Source organism: Falco biarmicus, chromosome 2 (genome assembly GCF_023638135.1).
Source record: "Falco biarmicus isolate bFalBia1 chromosome 2, bFalBia1.pri, whole genome shotgun sequence".
Lineage (NCBI taxonomy): Eukaryota > Metazoa > Chordata > Aves > Falconiformes > Falconidae > Falco > Falco biarmicus.
In genome coordinates, this window is record NC_079289.1 from 116,677,010 (window position 1) to 116,698,335 (window position 21,326).

Below are 21,326 nucleotides of genomic sequence, written 5' to 3' on the forward strand. Positions count from 1 at the left end.
TTTAAGGACATTTCAACATAATTTACTCTCTCAAATTGTATTTTTGTAAGCTCAAAAATATAAAAATATTAAAAAAAAAGAAGTTGGTGTCGATACAGCCACTGACCTTTGCAAACTGTAAACAAAAGGCAATTTTTAACCAGTAAACAACTTAGCAAATATGAAACCTGTTTTGCCAGTGCTTGGAATAGTCAGTGCTTAAGATGACAGACTCTGCATACAAATCGATTCCTACAGAAAAACAGATTTCTATATGTGTTTCAGAAAGAATGCAGGAGCTCCTTGACTTCAGACCATTGAAACCATTTATTTTAAACCATACTGTATTAAAACCAAATTAGAAATTAAAACCCCAAAAAACCTGTGCAAAACCCATCACATTAGGCCCCTATTCCAGGACAAAAATCCATTTAAGAGCATCACCTTGAAAACAATACAAAGCTCCCTTGACTTCATAAGGACTTCACAGAGGCCCACAAGTCCACGTTTGAAGAGACATTCAGTATTTTAAGTTAAACAAAATCAGGTGTCTAGCTTCCTTTTGATCAGGCAGCAGCTATACCAAACTGCAACACTCTAAATTCAGTTCCCTTGGACACGTTCATATACACATATGGTACTAGGAATATTAATTTATCACATATCGCTTATAAAAAACTAACAGGCATCAGACAGACTAAATTTTCTTTAATTTAGCTATGTACATTGGACCCCACGCTCTCCCTTTCTCTGGGAGAACCAGAAGTTCATGCTTTTGCATACCACTGAGAAAAGCAAATTCCTGAGAAACAGCTGTGGCCAGTTCACTTATGTCTACAGGCATAACATCACTGCAGGAATTTAGAACGAGATTTATCACATCACTGTTTTCTGCCTTTGAGAGAGTGCACGTAGAATAGACCAGCGATCCACCAGGACGCAATGCTTTAATAGCAGACCTGCAAATAACATAAAAAAAAAAAATTCAACGTAAGAAGCAACATACTGGGGGTGGCGGAACATGAGAAGACTTACAAATCTAGCATTACAAATAGGCATAAAGATAAATAACATAATCAAAGCATCTTAACAGTATATAATTGACAGTTCAGGAAACTACCTGCAATGCATTTTTCCCTTCTCATTTACTAATTCATTCTCAGTTAACAGAAGGTATTTTTTATAGAACAGTGACACAAAGAAAGCAGCATCCATTCAGAGCTGCAGTACATACTTCAAACATTCATATGCGCAGCACAACTGTGGAAATGCTACAACTGTGCATACAAAATGGGTTACACCACATCAAAAGTGCTAGTTAGATACTTAGCTAGCTGCTTGCAGAACAAGTATCAGAATGTCCAACTGCAGTAATAGCCCAAACTAACTACTGAGCTGTAATTCTACCAACATTTCTGCAAATCCTGCAGCTTATTTAGCAGGTAAGAGAACTCGGGGGTTTCACTGAGCCACTACTTTTCAACCGGATTTCTTAATGAAGTGTGATGTATCGGACCATACCGTTTGTTTATGTGCCCTTTACCTGTTGACAAATTTTGACTAAAAGGCAAAATAGTGGCTTAAGATTTCAAGTATCCTGAAAGCTTCATGACTACTGGTAGACAGACAGAACAGAGGTTCTTTTTCACTTCCCCACTGAAACTGAGTCGAAACAAACTTTTCATTTTTTTACTTGCCACTAAAACAGACCTGCAAGGCCCTTTTTCAGACAGATAAAATATAACCTGTGAGAGTAGAGAAATGAGATATGTCATCCATATTCACCTACTGCAAATTAAGAGTAAGGAGAAAATTCCTACACCTGGCACCACAGAAGAGCATTCTTCAAATCTGGTACCACCACATAACAGAGAGAAGCAGCTGCACTAAAGGTTCACTTGCCATTAAAATGCTCTCTTAAGATAATCCCTTTTAATCATACACTTTGGAGCCTTCAAGGACATAACGGCTCGAAGACTGAGCTGTAAGCTAATATTCAGACACATCGCTGCTTCTGGAAAACAGATACTACTGCGCTGAAGCAAATAATACACTAAAATACAATTGTTCCCTAAAAAAAACTTCTTTTGTTTAAAACAAAGAGAATCTGCCAAGTGCATGTTGTTACTCAGCTTGTGAGTATCAGAGAGAGCACAAGATAGACACTCGAGGGACTGCAGGTGTGTCACGGGGAATTCAGCGGGTGCACGAGGGCACGGCAGATACTGGAAGCATGGATTTGGGGAGCACAATGACACACAGAGTCATGCTGTATGGAAAGGCACTGAATAATCCTAGATTGGTAGATAGTACTGACAATACTGCATTGCCTTCCCCTGCCCCCTAGGAAAAAAAAAAAAAATCTATGGGAAAAAAACCCCAAACGCACAACATATCCTCAAACCAGTTGAGGTGTGCATCCCCCAAACACTGTTCGATCAGTGAACCTGATTCCGAGCCCAGATAAACAAACACAATGCCACTGAAAGAGCCATTCCTCCAGAGACAGGCTGAGGACTTGCCAAGGGTGATATCTGAACAAAAACAGTAGAAAAAAGAAAAGAAGAAAATAGAAGGGGAAAAAGGTAAGTCGTTTTAACTGGATTGGGCCTTTTCAGGAAAAGAATCAATAAAGAAAAGCCTAATCACAAGCAGGATCAAAGAAGATCACAGATCAAAGCTATTCTGAAAGTCCTGTCTGAAATAATGAGGAAACACCAGGAAAAATGACTGTTTCAGCCAGAGATAATACAACTCCGTTCACCTTCCCAGGTGAAAACTCCTGCATATCATACCCCGTCTGTTTCTCTGGGGAGAGTACACATTATCACGCTCGTTTCTTCTATGAATCTCGGTTACATTAATCAGCAAGCCAAGTACGTATTTTACTGGAATCTATACTACTCCAATTTTAGCGTAGCCCTCTCAACTGATGATGCTCAAAGAAAAATCAGTGCTTAATGCCTTTGTTGTATCAATCTTCAGTAAAAAGATGGAGAGTGAGCAGATGGCTAGCACATTTAGCCTAAGTGAGTGAGCAGTTCAAGTTCAGCCTCTTATAGGTAAAGAGCAGGTTACAGAGTACTTTGATAGTCTGAATACTTTCAGTTTAACTGGGCGTAATGGACCCATTCTAGGATACTTCCAAAATTAACTAAAGCCATCACGAACCCACAAGCTTCTCTCAGACCTCTTGAGCAGCTTTTGAGAGGCTGTAGAAATGTTTGAGAACGTTTTAGACACAGGTTGATATAGGAAAAAATCTACAATGCCACCCTGAGACAGTACAACAGAGCAGGTGCCATCCTAATGTCCCTTCCAGATCTCATTTTCTAAAACTTCATAGAGTTACCAGCACGCATTTGAATTGCCTGCCTCCGGATAGTCATCCTTCTTCCCCTCTGCACCCCAGCACATCCTTCTTCCCCTCTGCACCCCAGCACATCCTTCTTCCCCTCTGCACCCCAGCACGCAGGCGCTCCATAGCAGGCTACAAGAGCACCAGCACTGGACGCGCTGCTCCAGGCTGCCCCCGCGTCTCTCCAGCTCCCTTCCCGTCCCGCCGTCCATTTCAAAGGGCAGGGCTGCTCTCTGGCTGGTCCGAGCAACCACAGAGAGCCCAGATACGGGACGGTAACTATTGTAAAGCAGAACAGGAACGTACAACCTTCTAATCCCTTGTCTCCTTGACCTCACACCAGTTCCGGAAAACATAAAACCATTTTCCTGCCCCCCCCCCTCCCCATGCAAAGAGTTGCTTTCTAGCTTTCACAGTGGAATTCGAAGTGAACAGGGCTGAAGTCTAAATGGGCTCTCATGAAGGTAAGCTGATCTTCACAGTATTATTAGAAATCACCTACTTTACTCCTTGTCGTGGAGCTTCGCCCTCCAGCTACACCATTTCCATGCATACAGGAATGCCCAGCCAGGAAAGGACAGCTAGCTGGCTTGAAAATGTGAAAGTGTTTTTGCATAACAATCAGGATGTACTTTTAGCATGATAACTTTACCCACAGCCGCAGATAATGGCAACTGCTTTCCTACCTGTAAGATGGATTCTATGTGAATATTTAAACAAGTGAGAAGGTATTCCTACCATGTAAAAGTGGAAAAGGTAAAAGGCAAAGGGATATAGCAAGAAAGTAAATATAGCTACAGCTTACAGGATTAACAGCCTAGACACTTGGGAAGTGTCCTTTTCTTACCATATATAAAGCAACAACCATTCAAGAAAACACTTTCAAAGGCACCACGCTCCTGCAACTGTCACTGGGGCAGTGATTCAGAGGAAAGAGCAGCACAGGATTCTTCTGAATGAAATCCCGAAAATCTCACATTAACCCCCCCCCCCTAAATCTAAGCCTCCTTAGCTTGGGAATCTTCACCGGCCCATGACCCAAAAAGGTCAGGCTGCCTAGTGCAGTTATCTTTATTCTGAATCCAAGTTATGAATTAAAATGTCTAAGGAGGATTACTTTATGCTGCAAGGTTAATCAATGTATCTATCCATCTTGTCAAGTTCAGCAACAGTTGTTTCAGTGGTTGTGTTCAAAGTCAACCGAACGCCATCCTTGATTAAACCGTGCTTGGCTTTTGATAAACCTGCACCGAGCTGCAAAATTCAAAGTGAAGTAGTGCTGGGCTCAAAGTCACAGGGTGATACCATGCTGGGCTAAGCAGATTCACAGAGTTTGGTCCCCCCGTCATCAGCACGACAGAGAATTCGTTCAAAAGAGAATTCGTTCAAGTAATTTAAGAAACTAATCTTCCTCTGTAACCAATGGAGGGAAGCAAGCTTATCCAAGGGATGGGTCGGAGCTGTAGTATAACTAACGGACACTTAACAGGACCCCCCACTGCTACTATGACTGCATCAGCTAAGAACTTAAGATTCCTCTTACATTTGGTATCTTGATTATCCTCACACCAAATTCTTAGTGTAAGGTCAGCTCTTAGCTGAAAGAATCTGGTGCCTGTTTATAAGGTACCCTGTAACTTCCAAAAATGGTCTCTAAATCTGGAACGATTAAAAACGAGGCTAGGGCAAACGACCCTAAAATATTTTTTCACCTTCCTCTTATTATGATCCATTGTTTAAAAATAAAATACATTACTTAAAGTTAATTAATCTGCAGTTATTCTCTCAGTGGTACAGACGACGTTCCTGTTTATTAAAGAACTACAACTTCCAGTTTAAATACAGATCCAGTTGTACTTAATTTCCTAATTTTAGATTCAGGCATGTACATTTACCATAATGAATTTTACATGTTAGAGGCACTAATATTGCAGAGTTTCAAGCTTCATATAAAGAAGCATAAGAGCAAATATTAAAAGCTCAAAAAACTTTTCCTGAAGGGATACTCATGACTTGTTCCCTTTTCCCTACAACCATGTTTGCTTTAGTACTTGCAATCAAGACCCTAAAGCAGCACCATTGTCGGCACCCGATATGTGTAATTCAAGCTTTTCTGTTGCATGCTATCATACTACACCACTGCAGGTGTGAGGTTACTGTTTTAGCGCCGTAAGATAGTCAAGGCACAGCAGAAAAGCCTAAAATCAGTGAAATGCATGACAATCCATTGCCATGCCTGTTTGATCAGGTATGATGGCCTATATACAAGATCTCCAAGGTTAGTTCTTCCAGGAGATGACACCAAATGGTGTGCAAAAGTAGTAATTACATTACAGAACTGCAAGTACTATTGCACATTACAAGACAACGTACATGCTAAATCAAAGAAAAAAATAAAGTCAGCTCTTCTCTGGGGTTCTGCACACAACTGTAGTATGTATCAGCAGATCGCAGCTTAGGAGACTTCAGTGACATCAAACAGTCTAAAATTTTGATGATTTGAAAATGTCATCAATAGCTTGGAATTCCAATAGCTGGAAAACTGCAGATAGTGTGAGATTCACTGGCACATTATTCTGTAGAAACTTGTGGGATGCTTCTCCACACTTGCTTTGAACTACTGACATAATCAGTTTATAGCCACTGAATCCACACTTCAATCTTTCCACCACATTAGTGCAAGACACATCTGTAATCCAAAAAAAAGGGTGGCTGATGTTCACCCCGTTCAGGAAGAACTCTGAAACAATTCAACACATGCAGACTGCTCCCCTCCTCGTTTTAAATTAGGTTTTACATATTGTGCTATGGAAGTCAGATGTACAGAAGATGATTTACAGCAATCTAACACCTCATATTACAAGAGTACTGGATTAGATTTTTTTAAAGAAATATATTATTTTAAAGGAGTTTTATTTAGTTTATTTCCCAAGAGTAACTTTAAACCTAACAATGGAGACTATGCTAACAATAAATTAGCGAAAACACAGCACTATTATTATTTAATAGCTCAGTGTAAAAAGACCAGTCCAGAGCCACACGAGAACTTCTAAAACCAAAACACTCTTACATGCAAGTAAAATGTTGTTAGCCATAACCCAAAAAGAGGATTTTTCACACTTACAGAAAATTAAACGTGACAGGGTGACATTTTGTTCATTCTAAAAGTCTCGGTGTCTCAAACATCCTTTTAAAAATAGGCAGACAATAAATATATATTTCATACTACAGCTAGCACCTGCATGTCCAACCTACTCCTCCTGTGCTTGGGTTTACGTTGCATGCCATTGGAAGGGTCAGCATTAATTATGTTAATCATTCAACCATTTTCACTATTAAAGCAAAAAGATTACACATATTTTAGGGCAATTTTAAAATAATACAACACTTCAACAGTGCCATCTCTTGGCAATTGGGATGTATTTCTGCTCAATACATGAGATAATGTCTGATCAGAATAAAAACGGTCAACCCTTTCATAACCTATTCAAGAAACAAAGCATCTCAAGATGCATTTGCTTTTATCCTCAATCCTATTATTTTTATTGACTAAAGATACCACACGTTTCTTTCTTCCTCTTACAAGAGTCCAGATACATTGTGGTAATATGGCCTGCACGTTAAAAGGTTTTACTTGTATTTATCCAAACCGAGCCAAAATGATAAGGAAATGCCTCCTTGGTCAAAATACCAATTTTCTAATTCTTTGTGATGGGTGGTGACAGAGGTGCACAGGAGACAGAGACACTAGTTGAAGTATTCTCTCCATACCCCAAGCATGTACTCCTTGTGCTCCTGTGGTGGAGACTCTGCAGTTCAGAATAACACAGTAGCAACAGGAGAAACATGAAGTGACTTAACTGCTTTTTTTCAGCACTAGACTGACTGTAAGTAAAAGGGGGCATAACCACCAAAAAACCCACACAACCAAAAAACAACCAACCAAACCCCCCAAACCCCCCCTGTTCTGCTGTAGCCAAAATCTGTCCTGAAAATTCTTATAAATAACATATGGATAGCCAATAATATTCAATTCTTACACAGCAAAGATCAAACCTTTGGTTAACATTATCAGGCTTTCTCCTTTGATGCGTGATGACTTCTGAAATACTCACGCTATTAACCGGGGCTGTGAGACATCTTTTGCAACACCAGGACTGCAGCGCCTCTCTCATGGGAACAGATCGGTTTATTTCCTGTTCTCACACTTCAGGGCCACAAGTGCCAATGCAACACCTATGAATCTTGCTTCCACTCTCAACGCTGCAGCTGCCCCGCGTGCTGGCCTGCTGGGTCTTCACACACTCAGCATCATTTTATCAGCAAGGCTGCTTCTAGCTGGCTAGCCTCCAGCAGCCACAGGTAGTCCACTGTGACAAACCTTCAATCGTTCCATCGTTTTAGTCATCCCAGAATTACCTTCGTACCTCATATACTCTCAGAGGTCCAGCCCTCTGCCCAACTTAAAACTTATTATTTGCAAAAAGAGAAACATACATAAACCAAGCAGAACCTTCTCAGCTACAGAAGGGAGAACAAAAGACCTTTGAAGCCCACTACAGACTTTGCCACACAGCTTGTGTTGTTCTTCCTTACAGCTTATGAAACACGGGTACACATAGAAAGGACTGGAGGTGGAATTAAAGCAAAAGTTGTGCTCTAATTTAAATCTGTAATCCCCAAACAAATGTCTAGCTGCTGGGTAGTTTATTTGTTTATTCGTGCAGTTATTTATTAATTCAATAAACTTGGTTTTGCAACATATTGTAAGGGACTTGACTCACAGGGCACTGCCAAAGGCTTAAGGAACCAGGCAGTACTTAAAATCAGAAACTATTTATTTTAACACCTCTGATGGAAGACAACATCGAGCCACAACAATGGCCACAGCGTGCACTCACCGTGAAGAAATTCAAACCAACCACGAGTCTAAAAAACTGAGTAAAATGACTCATACCTCCACTAACATAACCAACAGTGTTTTGGGGAATGGCACAGCACAAACGTGCCACATTCAAGGACTTGAAATTGGAACAAAACCCCAAGTCCCCTTGTCCAGGGAGCAGCTATATAACCGTTTCACCTGGAGCGGGGGCAAGGATGCACAGAGAGGGAACACGGTTTGCACAGCAAGGCGCCCAGGACAGCATGCCCAGTTTGGAGCCTGGGGCTCCCAGCCTATATAAACTATTTGGCTTTTCTAAGATAGAAAGTCGTTAAAGGAGGAATCATTCACATAACCCACAGAAGATTTGCTAGTGGAACAGTTGCAAATCTAAAAAGTTCCCAGTGGAGTTAAAGGATTAGACAGTTATGAATAACAAGTGTATTAAATGGTCAGCTACAGAGGAGCAAAGGGAAAAATTCCAGGGAAAGAGATGAGTAGTGTGATGAAATAATCCTCAGTAAGATTTCCTCCACTTTTCTACATGCCTTCTTCCCTTGTCCACAGAACATGGCATGCACTTCTTTCCTCAGCTCCAGTACCGTGGTTCAGAATTCCTTTGTGTCACTCTAAAACGCCCCTGAACACCCAGGGAGCTCCTGTGCAGGAATCCAGCACATGCCGGGACAGAAACCTGTGGCACAAGACAGCTGCCGTGTTTCTGGGGGGACCCTCTTGTGCTTCTCCTCCCCGCCCCAACATTCAGCCCTGCCATCCTTTCAATGCCTGACACTAAAATTCAAGCAACTTCTATAACAGTAATTTTTTTTAAATGTTCAAGACACTGGCTCTCCTTGCCTTTGCAATTAACATTAACAGCTGAGATTTTTTTCATCAGTAGCAAGTCACAAAGAAAACTGAATCACTTGGCCTGGACAGGACCACTAGCTAATTCCGAGTATCTTTTTACTTCATCATTACATGTCTATGTGCTATAAAGGCTTTTGTCTAAATCAAAGCAGAAATGGTACAGTGGTACCATATACTAAATATATGATGGCATAGTTATAAAAATTTTTTTTTGCCTTCACTCTACAACAAAAAAAAAACCCAAACCCCACAATTAAGAGCTCACAGTTCCTCTTCTAGGTACATGTAGAAAACTACATTTCAGTGAAAATATAAAGGTGACACCGAAAGCGGGAAGAGGAGAATTGGGATCTTTCTAGCAAATTGTAGCATTTACTATACGCTATGTGAAAAAGACTCTTTTTCAACAAATAAATCTATGACTATATATATTCTATAAAACCATGTAACTAATTTTAACATACCAGAGAACACAGAGCAGCTTGTAACTTAAGGTTTGTTACATTTGCATCCTACCTTTCCAACAGAAGTTTTAATGTTTATTCTAAGTAAGATATATTTCCAAAGGTCTGGACCGGAGAAAATAAAGCAGGTCCTGTGTCATGTAGATTAACCTTTAGAGACTTCGGTTGCCAATTCTACCTGATAACTCGAGGAAAACTGTCAACCTGCCAACTTCCCATGGGTGCAGACCGCTAATCCAGCGCACAGCACGGCTGCACGCTCAGCAGTCTGCTCGGGGACCGAAGCAGCAAGGCAAACAGATCAAAAGCTTTATGAAGCCACTTGCGCAACACCTGGTTACTTAGATATATGATATTAACTAATGGTTTAAGCACCCTTTAATTCGGAAAAACAGGTTCCGAATATTTGGGTGGAGGTTTTTCTTGTTTTATTTTTCTTTCCAAGTGCATGTGCACAACCCTCCTGCTGCCCAAACTATTCAATGAGAAAGAAAAAAAACCCCAACATAACCTCAAAAGTTCTGGTAACATTTTCTTCAACAAGATCAGCAATTTCAAATTCCATGTTATAACTGATATTCAAAGCAAAAAAGTTCTTTTTATCTCACTACTGTGCCCCACTTGCATAGGGTTTGTAAAAAGATATACGCATGTTATACAGAACCAGACGTGGTTCCTTAAAAAATCTTTGTATTTGTAAGATAGGGATTGAAACATTTCGTTAACTAGGAAGAATAAAGGGTTTTTTTTGGATTTCTCAAGCCAAGTTTAATGCTCCATCCAGAGTTCTGAAAAAAAACCATACAACTCAAAAGAGATCAACCAAGAAAACAACCGTTTCGTATGGCTTGCTTTGCCACCAGTAACCCAAAGCATACTTCAAAGTTCTCATGCACCCCAGATTCCCCCTAATCTCTTAACTTTGTGTGTGCACGTCTTAGGTATTCAAAACAACCTCCCCCGTAGCTAACTACTAGGGGAAAAAAGTGGTGAAAAAGGAAACTCAGCCAACGTGTATCTTTTAAAGCTAGTCTGAGCTCCTGTGAACCAGAACTCTATTAACCACCAATTAGAGCTGTTTAATTACTAAGAGATGTTGTGTACAGTCATGTTACAGTAGTCTGAATGCCTTTGCTGTGTTTTCGAAATCGGATCCTGTTGGATTTATTTTCAGCTGAACCCTAACAGAGTTTCTTTCTGCAGCAGCAGCTGGTCTAGGAATAATTACGACATCCATAAGAGTTTAAAAGTAACTATGCACTCAAGTTTAACCCAAAATTTAATTTCTATCTGAGAACTGGCAACACTGGTAAATTCTCTTTTGGGAACCACTGTATTTTGTGCTAGCATTCAGTATCAGGAACTGAACATTCCTTCCTTACTTTGCAATTTGTTTTCTGCATGAACACTCCGAATAATAACAAGATTTGCAGCGTGTTCTCGGATTATAGCACTCAGCGGGGATGCTTTGGTTTTAGTATTAACAAACATTACAATCTCAATTTCCTTCAAATCAGTGATGCCCTCACTGCTTACAAAATGTGCTGGTCAGAATTTATGCCCCTTATTTACATTTCAGATTCTATTCAGATTGGCATAGGAAGATCACTGCACCAGTTTCAATACTTATTCCAGATCTTCATGCTTTGAAGCCTCTATGTATTTAATAAATCACACTGTGTTGCAAAAAATAATTTTCCTTCCTCTGCTTCCTCTCTGATGTTCAAACCCAGAAAAACAGATTACAAGATTGCAAGTGAAACATCTCCTTAATTAAGAAAGAGGAAAACTCAAATTCTGGGCTGTGTGTCACTTGATAGAAATGAAAATAGAACTCCCCTTTGCATTTTATCTTTCTCATTTTTGTGTTATCCTTATATTTAATACGACTGCTGAACAGCAATAATGCTTGGTCCTCATACTTTTAAGCTTCATCTTAAAATCACACAATATTACATAAACTACTTTCAACAAAATTGCTGGGTTCCAGCTTTATACTTTTTTTTGTTTTACAGATACAGGAGGCAAGGTGAGATACGCCCACGAGCATAAAGTACCAAGTAATCTGAACAGATAAACCTGAGGTAGCTCTGCATGAGCTGACTCACATAAGGTGCAGCACAGCTGGATCAATGTAGGTTCAGCCTTCCTGAATTTAAACTGGAAGTATCAGAGATGGGATTCAAACTCAATATTTTATTTATAATTGGGCACTGTAGCCATAAAGCAAAGCCTTGAATAGGGTAGCATTCCACAATTTTAGTTTCACCAAATTCTAATGCACTTGGAGGAACCACCTATAGCCTTTCCTGGTCTCATTTTATCATTTCCTTTTTCCCTTCTGACACAGGATCTGAGATGTCTTTAGTACTGGAAATTCATTCTAAAGTGATCAGATAAAAGGCACAATAAAAATACTGTGGACAGCTATACCATTTACTAAGCATATATCAAATATTTTAACTGAGAACGCTTGTAACCTCTAACACTTGAACCTAACCATTTATTTCAGACAATTCAAAATCTTTTACAAGACGGGGGGAAAAGAAATCCAGTGCACATAACAATAGATTGGTCGATCTACAGAACTACTCCAACCTATGTTGAGCAATGAAACTGAAATTTGCATCCTTCTACTTCAATTTACATTTCAAAAGAATTTCTCCTTACAAAACTAATTCTTACTGCTGTTGCTATAGTAAAGTACACTTACAACAAAAGCAAAGTTCTTGATTTAATAATAATTTAATTAAATCTGATTTGGGCTGACAGGAACCTCTCCTTTCTTTAAAAACAAGGTTCATGCTGTCATCAGTTCTCCACTTCAGGATTACAATCTGGAATGATTTATGCAGATTCTCAAAATTTCTCTGCATGATATATGCTTTCTTTTGGTAGGGGTTCACAAATTGCATTTTATATGTCAAATATTGAAAAGGGAGAACCGAAACAGGTCAGTGTTTTAAATGTGATTGATTTCTTCAAAGGAAATGGGTGACATGATGCATTACTGCAATAAGATACTCATATTTCTGTTATAAATCATTGGCTCCTGCTAGGCCTTTTTCAACTGGAAGTCATGCAAAACTATCTTGAACTGCTGCAATGGGAACTTTCCACAAAAACTTTCTTTCTTTTTTGTAATATGTTATTTTTTCCCTCAATTTGCTTTGACAGATGGACTTGGATGTGACTGTTTCTTTTCAAAAAACACTCAAGTCTAGAAGGTATTATTGGGAAGTCGCTTTATTTTTTGCCCAACAAGAAAAACCGTAGAGTCTGAAACCCTTTCACAAATGCTAGCCTATGGCTGGTATCGTGAAAAAGTGTAATACATAATGACGTCCATTTGGATTATTATTGAAAAATAAACAAACAATCCTCTCTCCCCCACCAAATCCCACAATCTTTTACTTTTTTACCCTATCAATTATAATCAGTAGTCTTTCTGGGCCACAAATAGTCAAACAGGTATTAAATTCAAGCAGCACGTAAGAATGTGCAATAGGCAACTCAAACTCTTCATATGAACAGACCAGAAAGCAAATTCTGAAGCAGCATTAAATAATGACCTAAGTGATGGTAGGTAACCTGTCTTGACTTACAGCTCAGTTATTAAAAAGACTGTAACAAAGAACCATAAGGGACAATTCTATGAACAAGCATCACCACCACCACCACCACCACCACCACAAGGAGTGTGGGGAAGAATGCCCAGCTGGGCAGGTCTACAGACTATTTTCACAGGTAGTAAAAAATACCCCCACACTACTAAAAGTTAATGCACATGTTTTTTGCTCCAGCCGGGGAATATATCTACAGCCATTTTAGCTGTGCCTACAAAAAATATTTTGATATGGTACCAGACTGTGCAGAGTCATGTGAAAACGGACACATACGTGGATAAGCAACTCACGAGGACTGTACAGCAGTAAGGTAGCAGAGCATCTGGGCCTTACTGCTTATGTTACCCCATACAAATTTCCATATTCACATTAACCTAGACCAGCTGTTTCTTCTAAACAGCATTGCAACAACATACTATTCACATTCTTTTCACATGCTGAAACCTGGTTTTGGTTATTAAACATGACAAATCTTGCCCCCATGTAATTTTTCTTAATTATGAAAAGCTCCCTTAATAGCTTTCCTTTGCACTTCTCACCTTAGCAGCTGGAATTGTAAAGATGATAACTTTTTCCTTTGTATTAGCCTAAGTGTAGCTTGCTGAATATCAGAAGAGAATAGCCAACTTCTGTCATTTGAACAAGGAGCATCAACCAGTACCTATACCATAAATAAGAGCAAATAAAGACAATTCACAAGATACTCACTTTCTGAACACTGTGTACAAAAAAAATCTACTCAGCTTTTGCAAACACAACATTTTATTTTCCATGTTCTTTTTCTTTTTTTATTTGATTTTTTTTTATGTCCATGTTCAGAGGTAAAAATGATCTAATTACTATTTGAGATGTTTCTATCAGGGGGTGGGGAATAAGAAATTACTGCTCCAAAAGTATTCTCTATCTGAATTGCTCTCACTTGTTCCCCCCACTCCTAAGTACACATCATGCAAAGAACACAGCTACAAGGTCTTCAGAATTCACTACCAAGGCCGAATGGTCTTGGTTCCCCTCGATAGGTCAGATATTTTTGTGGGGGCCAGAAAACAAAAAGAAAACTAAAAAGAGCACAGCACAGGAAGAGAAAGAAGCAGAATGCAGAAATATAATTTTATAATAAGTAATAACATTACCTTGTCATATAATTCAGGCTTAAGATCTCCAATCTGTGTACCGTCCATTTTAGTGATCATTATTAAGTTAATGAAAGGATCTGGGATGAAGGATTCTATTGTCTGTTTCAACCATGTTGACCTCAAATCATCGTTTTCATTACAGTGAAACTGACCTTAGAGAATTAAAGCAAACAAAAAAGAATTAAACACCCTAAAGCCAATATTTCTGGTTTTCCATTTTTTTTTACAAATATAAAGATTTACACTGAGTTCAGAAGTACTACTGTTTTGCCATGACTGCCACAGAGTTTACACCTTACCTGCTTATGTTATTGCACATTTTATAACACTGCTGAATTTTTATACACAAGAGTAAATTTCAACATGCTCCTACCGAACAATCCATAAATATTTAGTAGTAAGTACTTCCTGTAGCAATAGACTTCCACAATAAAACCAACTTTAAACATGGTCCATATCCAAAGACCAGTGCCAAATGCCTTTCTGGGCTCCTATATGAGGTACATGCCCTTTATTAATTAACGAACTGCCTTCAAATAAAACACCAGTTTCGTGTATCCTAAGCCGAGCAGTTCAATCCCTTATTTGAAATTTAAGCTAGAAGTGTTTTAACAAAAGCCTTCTGGTTGCACTTACTTTTAACAATGTAGCCAGAATAATTATCCCTTACCGCTGTTGCTTGTACCCAGTCCAGAAAAACGGCGTGATATTTTTTTCTCTTAGTCCTATTTTCTAATTTCAAAAAATTTCTAATTCCGTATCTCCACAGGATGTCCTACACTGTATTTGCCACGCACAATACAGTACATTTTAGCATTTGCTGAGGTATATTAAGAATCAACCTCCTTACATCTTATGTTCTTAGCAACAATTTGGTAACTTCAGAAACAGCCATGAGATGAGTGTTTTGTTGGTTTATTTTTTTATTATTCTAAATCTTTTGAAAGGACAATCCATACTTAATTTATCTCATTGGCATCACCTCATTCCTCTAGAAGAGGGAAGGAAAACCAGCTGGAATCAACAGGTGCTAGTGGTTATAGTAATGGTCTCAATCAGTAAGAACATAAGGTGCTGTGAACATTTTGAGACAACTACTACCCAAGCTAACATATAAACTTGGAAACAGCAATCACAGCTTGCTTTTACTCCCTGGCCTGGAAGAACTGAGCGGCTGCTTGCTGTTACCTTCTAAACACTGTGATTATCTTAGTGCCCCTCCACAATATCTAGGTAGATTGAGGCACAGAGCTTATCAAATACTGATACAAACCAATTCCTCATCATAACCTTTCTCCCTCTGCCTAGATCTTGCATATTTAATTTGTTATGCTCTGTTTTACATCAGTAAACTTAAATTTACTTATACTACTGCACAGCACTGGCCAGAGAGGTAGCAGAGGAGAAAAAAAAAAAAAAAAAGTACAAGTATTGCAAGATTGCAGATTACTGACCTCCACGTACCAACAAATCTATGTGATTTTAAGAAACTTCTCAAGAATTAACAATAAGGGAACCAGTGGAGAAAGAAAAACATGTAATGTACTTCACTTTTGTCTGTCAGTCTGTAGTAACCTATACTTTAACTACCATATTTTTCATCCTCTTAAGCGAAAAGACTTCATAAAAATCTTACTAAACAGCATGGAACTACCTGGAATATAAACTGTTCTGGTTTTGCCCCCATTCCAAATCTAGCACAGACAACAGGCACAACTGAAACGGCCCAGGCACAGAGCCAGGGATCAGCTTCTAAGCGCACCTCGCTCCGTTACCTGGACAGGCACACTGCAGGATAGCTACTGATTTACCCCCCGGCGCAGCACAGAGATCCAAAACATCTTCCCCGTCTTTCACTTCTAACGCCAACACTGGCAACAGCGAAGCAGCGTTCAGCAGATAATACTCTTTCAGTTTACCAGCCTGGTGTTTCTGTGCAGGGAATCTCCCAGGGGCTCTCCTGATGTAACACTTAAAGGATGCTGGAAGATAGGGCAAACTTCTTGGAAAGGCAGGATGATATCCCCTCGCAGGCAAGGTGGTCTCCAGTTCAGCGGACTGGCTGAACTTGTTAAGCAGAATGGCGTACTGCCAGCACAATGGGTATGTGAGTACGTCTCTAAATTGAAAAACCAAAAAAGCTATTTAAGAACTTGACAAATAAAATTAGCATTCCACAGCACAGGAAGCCTTTTCTTATGTAAGGATAACAATCTCACCATTGGATGATTCCAGTATAATCAAAAAGGAAATATTTTGATTAGATAAGATTAAGAAAAGTATGCAGGTAAATAATTTTAAGAGAAAAATCAAGCCACCATTTTCTCTAATTATTGTACTTAAGGCACTAACTTCTTCTGAAACAAGATGTTCTCTGTTTTCCTAATTCTTTAGCAAAACAACTGCAGAAGTTATAAATGATGAAGGGTGATGCTCTTCCTGACTATAAAGTATTTCCCTGGGGACAAAGACCAACTGAAATATTAGTTGTAAATATTGCAACAAAAAGAATCACATTGGCTTTGCAACGGTTATTCCAGCCAACACCATAATATGCAGGTTTTACATGTGTTTTTTTTCTAAATTTCCTTGTAAGTTCTGCAAACACTGGGCCAGAAGAAATTAAACTAATAAATATTCCTGGAAGACAGTCAAAAAGAAGTGCTTATATGGTAGGAACAGGCTTGTTTGTTTTTCAGTTAACTTTTTTTAGACCTTTCTTGCATGGATTTCCCCTATTTTCTATTTGAATTCCTCTCAGGACTTTTTCATTTAGTCTCAAAAAATACTACTCGGGAACATTCGTTGCCTAAAAATGAAATACACATTGATTCAACCTAAAAGAGTTTTTGATTTGATTCACTTAAACTAATGCTATATGTCTATGGGTCTTTTTCTTTTCCTTAAAACAACTGAGACACTTATTTTAAACTACTTTTTACTCCAAAAAGGGCGCTCACGGGAGCGACATGGTTTGCAAGACTGTGATCACATAAGATCCCGTAAGATGCTTTTTCATTCTAAATAACATGTCACTGATGACGGGAGCACTTGTCATGCACTTGAAGTCAAAGTCAACTGCTTTTGTTCAAACTCCTGTTGAAAAGTATATAAGCTAAGCAAGGCACTTCTCCAGAAGGGCTCTTCTGCTGGCTTCCCTGCGAGCAAGGAAGGGAAGACGTCTTCGCTCAGTACCACAGCCAGTTCTTTAGCAGCTGCGGGATCAACGCCCAAATTAAGTGACAGACTGTTCAGTACATGGCGTTAATATTCAATCTCCTCTAAGGAAAGAAATCAGGGGATGTACTTCTAACATCTTTGTCCCAGTTTCTCAAGATACTATAAAGCTGTAGAAAAAAAAAATATCTTCTCTCCAGATACTATAAAGCTGTAGAAAAAACACTAACAGCAGCTGTTAAATATAAAAGGATGCTTTTTGGACCATGTTTTTACAAAACAGTCACAGACACATAAGATGGTAGTCTCCTTGCAGTGCATATGCATACAGGAGAACAGAAACTTCACATGCCAAAAGAAACATCTCAACTAAAAAACCCTAAAAAATTCCAAGTTTTAGACTTCTGTTATTTCATGCTTTTATGCTAGTTCTAAACTGGAAAAAACCTGAAGCAGTTGTTACAGTCTTTTTTTTTTTTACAGTTGTTACTGTTGTTACAACAAAGTTACAGTTGACTCTTTCAAAAGTTATTTTATGAAGCACTTAAAAAAATAACAGAACCTTTCCCCCTCTCCCCTCCCTCCCCCATCTCTCCAAAAAAACAGACCTGACCCTGGTCCATGCATCTCCCAGTTCCGTTGTGTACTGCTTCTCAAAATGATCCAGAACAACTTGACAAATCTGCTTTTCAATTCTCCCCTTTGTTTTATTTTCCAGCTTCAGAGAGAAAAGGAAGATAAAAGTAGTAAAGACAAACAAATGGAACCCTCCCTTCTTCTCACTAGAATTCTTAAAAGAAGATTTTATCAATTTAAAACAACTTACTGATACTAGGATGCTCAAGTATCCAGGTCACACCACAAAGGTGATCAGGATGTAACAGAAATGTCACAGAGAACAAACAAGCTGAGCGAGCACGCTCTCTTCATCCCTACCTGCAAAAAGGTTATTCAGAACCTGCTGATACTACTCCTTCTCCGCGCCCACTGTGCTCATACCATGGTTCCTGGGACCCTGGTACACCAGGAGCAAAATAAGCAAGGTGTGATGGCAACCACACACCGCCACGTTGTACCCATGTAGTTAAATAAAAGGAAGAAATTAATTTAAATCCTTGTGTAATTCAGCTGGAGTTGAGCTGCAAAGCACTGCGATAGCTAATATACTTCAAGAGTAAGGAGGAAAAAAAATGGTTACACTTTTTTTTTTTTTTAATTTATGGAAATCTTGTATTGGATACGGAGAGGAAGAAAGTTTGGCTTCGAAGTTGTGCTGCTCAGAAGGAACCCCCGAAGGCAAACGCCCGGCTGTGCGGGGCTCCGCTCCGCAGGGCTTGCTGCAGCCCCCCGCACAAACACCGGCGGAAGGCGGCACCCCAAGCTCCGAGTCGCTTCTCCGGTTCCTTCATTTGTTAATTACACACCGCGCGTCTCCGCGTCCCCCCCCCGGCGGCAGGCGGCGGGCCCGGCCTCCCCTCCCGGCGGCGCGGGGCCCTCCCGGTACGCGCGTTAACATGACACGCACCGGCGGTGCAGCCGGGGAGGGGCCCGCAGAGCCGGCCCGGGCCCCGCCGAGCTCCCCTGCAGCTGCGACCCCCCCCGGGGCGCCGGGCACCCACCGCCGGCCCACAGCCGGGCCTCCCGCTCCCGCCGGCAGGCAAGGCCCGGCGGCAAGGCCCACCCCGGCCCGGTGTGCAGCCCCGAGCCCACCCGCCCCGGGGAGGGCCCCGGCCGCCCCCCGGCTGCGCCTCACCTGGCCCGGGGCGCGGGCGGCCGCCCAGCGCGGCAGGAGCAGGAGCGCGGCCCCGGCGGGGGGCGGCAGCAGCCGGGCCGCCGAGCGCGGGGGGAGCCGCATGGCCGGAGCCGGGGCACCGCGGCGCCCCCTGGCGGCTGACGGGGCAGCTGCGCCCCCCGGGCCCGCCGGCCCTGCCCGGGGGCTGGTTTCTTTGGTGGGAGTTACTTTGGGTTGGTTTGTGTTGCGGTAGTTGTTTGGTTGTGGCTTTGCGGTTTTTTGGTTTGGTTTGGTTTGGGGTTTTTCTTCCTTGCCCTCCCCTTTCCTCTTTCCCTGGCCTTCCATTTCCCTTTTTTCACCTTGGCAGGCTGTACTGTCCTCCAGTCTCCCCTGCCTCCTCCAGGAGACAAACTGGGCTTAGGCAGCAACAGGGCCCTCCGTTTATCACCTTATAAAACGGATGGATCCTCATTCCCAGAGCCTGCGCGAGGTGCTGCTGCCACCCACGCCACCACCATCAGGCCTCTGCTAATTAACAGCTCCCACCAGCCCAGTCTGGTGGCCCAGGCTGAGCGCAGGCGGCCGGCTGCTGCTCAGCACCCTAGAGCTAGACCAGCTCTAGCTCACCCTGCTGCTACTGCAACGAAAACAAACGGCTAGAAATGTGACAATTATTCACACAAACGTCTTAGGTGCATTTCCAGATGAGCCGTTCCTGGGGAACGGCCACCAGAACCACCAAACTGAGTGAGCAGCACTACAACCTGAAGCTGTGCCGAGCTCGGGCAGTCCCTCATCCCAACAGAAGCGCCGGGACCTGCAACCCCCCCTCTGAGCAAGGGCATCTTGCCCCACCAGCCATCCCTGCCTGCAACCATCGCAACAGCGAAACAGTCACCCCCTCCCCTCCCGCAAAACTGGCGCATCCATCAGCATTTGCCGACACCCCCAGCTGAAGAACAACCCCTGTGGAAACGGCCAGTTTGCTCAGCAACAGTTTCGATTAAAGCCTGCCCACGTGGAACCGGCCTCTCAGCCCCAGCCTGGAAAAGGGTGCAAAGGTAAAGGCAGGAGTGCTATCGTTATCAATAAATATTTGAGTTTCAGGCACTGAATAATGAAGCCCGAGAACATTTATGCAAACCCCATGCAAATTACCATCGAACTTGAAAGCTTGTTTGAAAAGTTTCAATCGGGATCCTGACAAAGAGCCAGTAGGCAAAACGGAAGGAAACCAGAAAGAGCTTTTTGATAAATGAGTTGTACCAACAGATACAGAACAAAACTGATAGAAAAAGTACAATTCCCCGCAGCTGTAATTCTGCCAAGACCAGTAACATACAGGAAAATACAGATAATAATTGAATTTCACTGTTCCACTAAAAAGTGGTACCACTACAGTACACTAAAGATCCAGGCTATGTTCCCCTTGTAGATGGTGCTGCCAGCATTGCTTAATGTGTCCGAAACCAGCGAGATTTGCAACACAGCAGAAGCAAAGAACGGACTTCAGTGAGGTTTGTTCACTAGCAACACCACCACCACGGACAGGCAGGCTGTAACAAACCAGTACAAATGCCACTGCACCCTGTACCTCTCCCATGGGCTACTGGAGGGACGGATTGACTCGGGGGGGAAATAGCTTCAGTACATGTTGAAAGGCAGGCTGCTGTTTCTCTTAATAGTTATCCAAAATTATGTGATTTCTGCCACCAAAGCAACTACGCTTGCCATGGTTAAGCGACCATGCGCACACCCAGATGCCCTGTTACACCACAAGCTGTAGCTCATTTCTGCAGAATCCATTGTTATCCCCACTGTAACCTCAGTCCACAATTCTCTGAAGCTAACAGATTTCCTTGAAACCCAAGTTTCCTTATTTCAAACTTGTGTTCTCTAAGCATGTCCTTGCATTCAGGGAAGCAGAGGAAGAGGACACAGTGTATGCTTTATGGCGCCGAGATACTTGCAGAGAGGGAGGATGACTAAAATGTCTTAAAATTAGCAAGTCAGCAATCAGAAATACCACCAGCAGCACATCAACATCCTCCAGGCCCAGAGAACAGAAAAGATGGACCACTCACGTGACTTCCACTGTT

The 21,326-nt window shown here is 41.3% G+C and overlaps 1 protein-coding gene across 2 annotated transcripts; it reads right to left on the reverse strand.

Moving 5' to 3' along the window:
* Positions 1-667: 667 nt before the first annotated feature.
* NSUN3 (NOP2/Sun RNA methyltransferase 3) lies at positions 668-19,401 on the reverse strand. Of its 2 annotated transcripts, XM_056328928.1 has the most exons (7): positions 19,249-19,372; positions 18,432-18,510; positions 18,109-18,213; positions 16,094-16,437; positions 14,316-14,470; positions 13,722-13,843; positions 668-938 (listed from the first exon to the last, which is right to left on the reverse strand). In XM_056328928.1, exons 3-7 carry the CDS (start codon positions 18,120-18,122, stop codon positions 677-679), a joined length of 897 nt encoding a protein of 298 aa, XP_056184903.1. In that variant the 5' UTR covers positions 18,123-18,213; positions 18,432-18,510; positions 19,249-19,372; the 3' UTR covers positions 668-676. The 2 variants fall into 2 exon arrangements, with proteins under 2 accessions (XP_056184903.1, XP_056184902.1); XM_056328927.1 differs by lacking the exon at positions 18,432-18,510 and having other exon boundaries at positions 18,104-18,213; positions 19,249-19,401.
* Between the last annotated feature and the right edge of the window lie 1,925 nt (positions 19,402-21,326).

What these genes read in the sequence shown, in the direction of transcription:
- NSUN3 (XM_056328927.1), bottom strand. Translation starts at nt 19,350, where the DNA reads ATGCGGCTCCCCCCGCGCTCGGCGGCCCGGCTGCTGCCGCCCCCCGCC. An exon ending in CCTGCAGTGTGCCTGTCCAG is followed by an intron (nt 14,471 to 16,093) that starts GTAACGGAGCGA and finishes TAATTCTCTAAG; the next exon opens with GTCAGTTTCACTGTAATGAA. An exon ending in AGCCTGAATTATATGACAAG is followed by an intron (nt 13,844 to 14,315) that starts GTAATGTTATTA and finishes TTTATGGTATAG; the next exon opens with GTACTGGTTGATGCTCCTTG.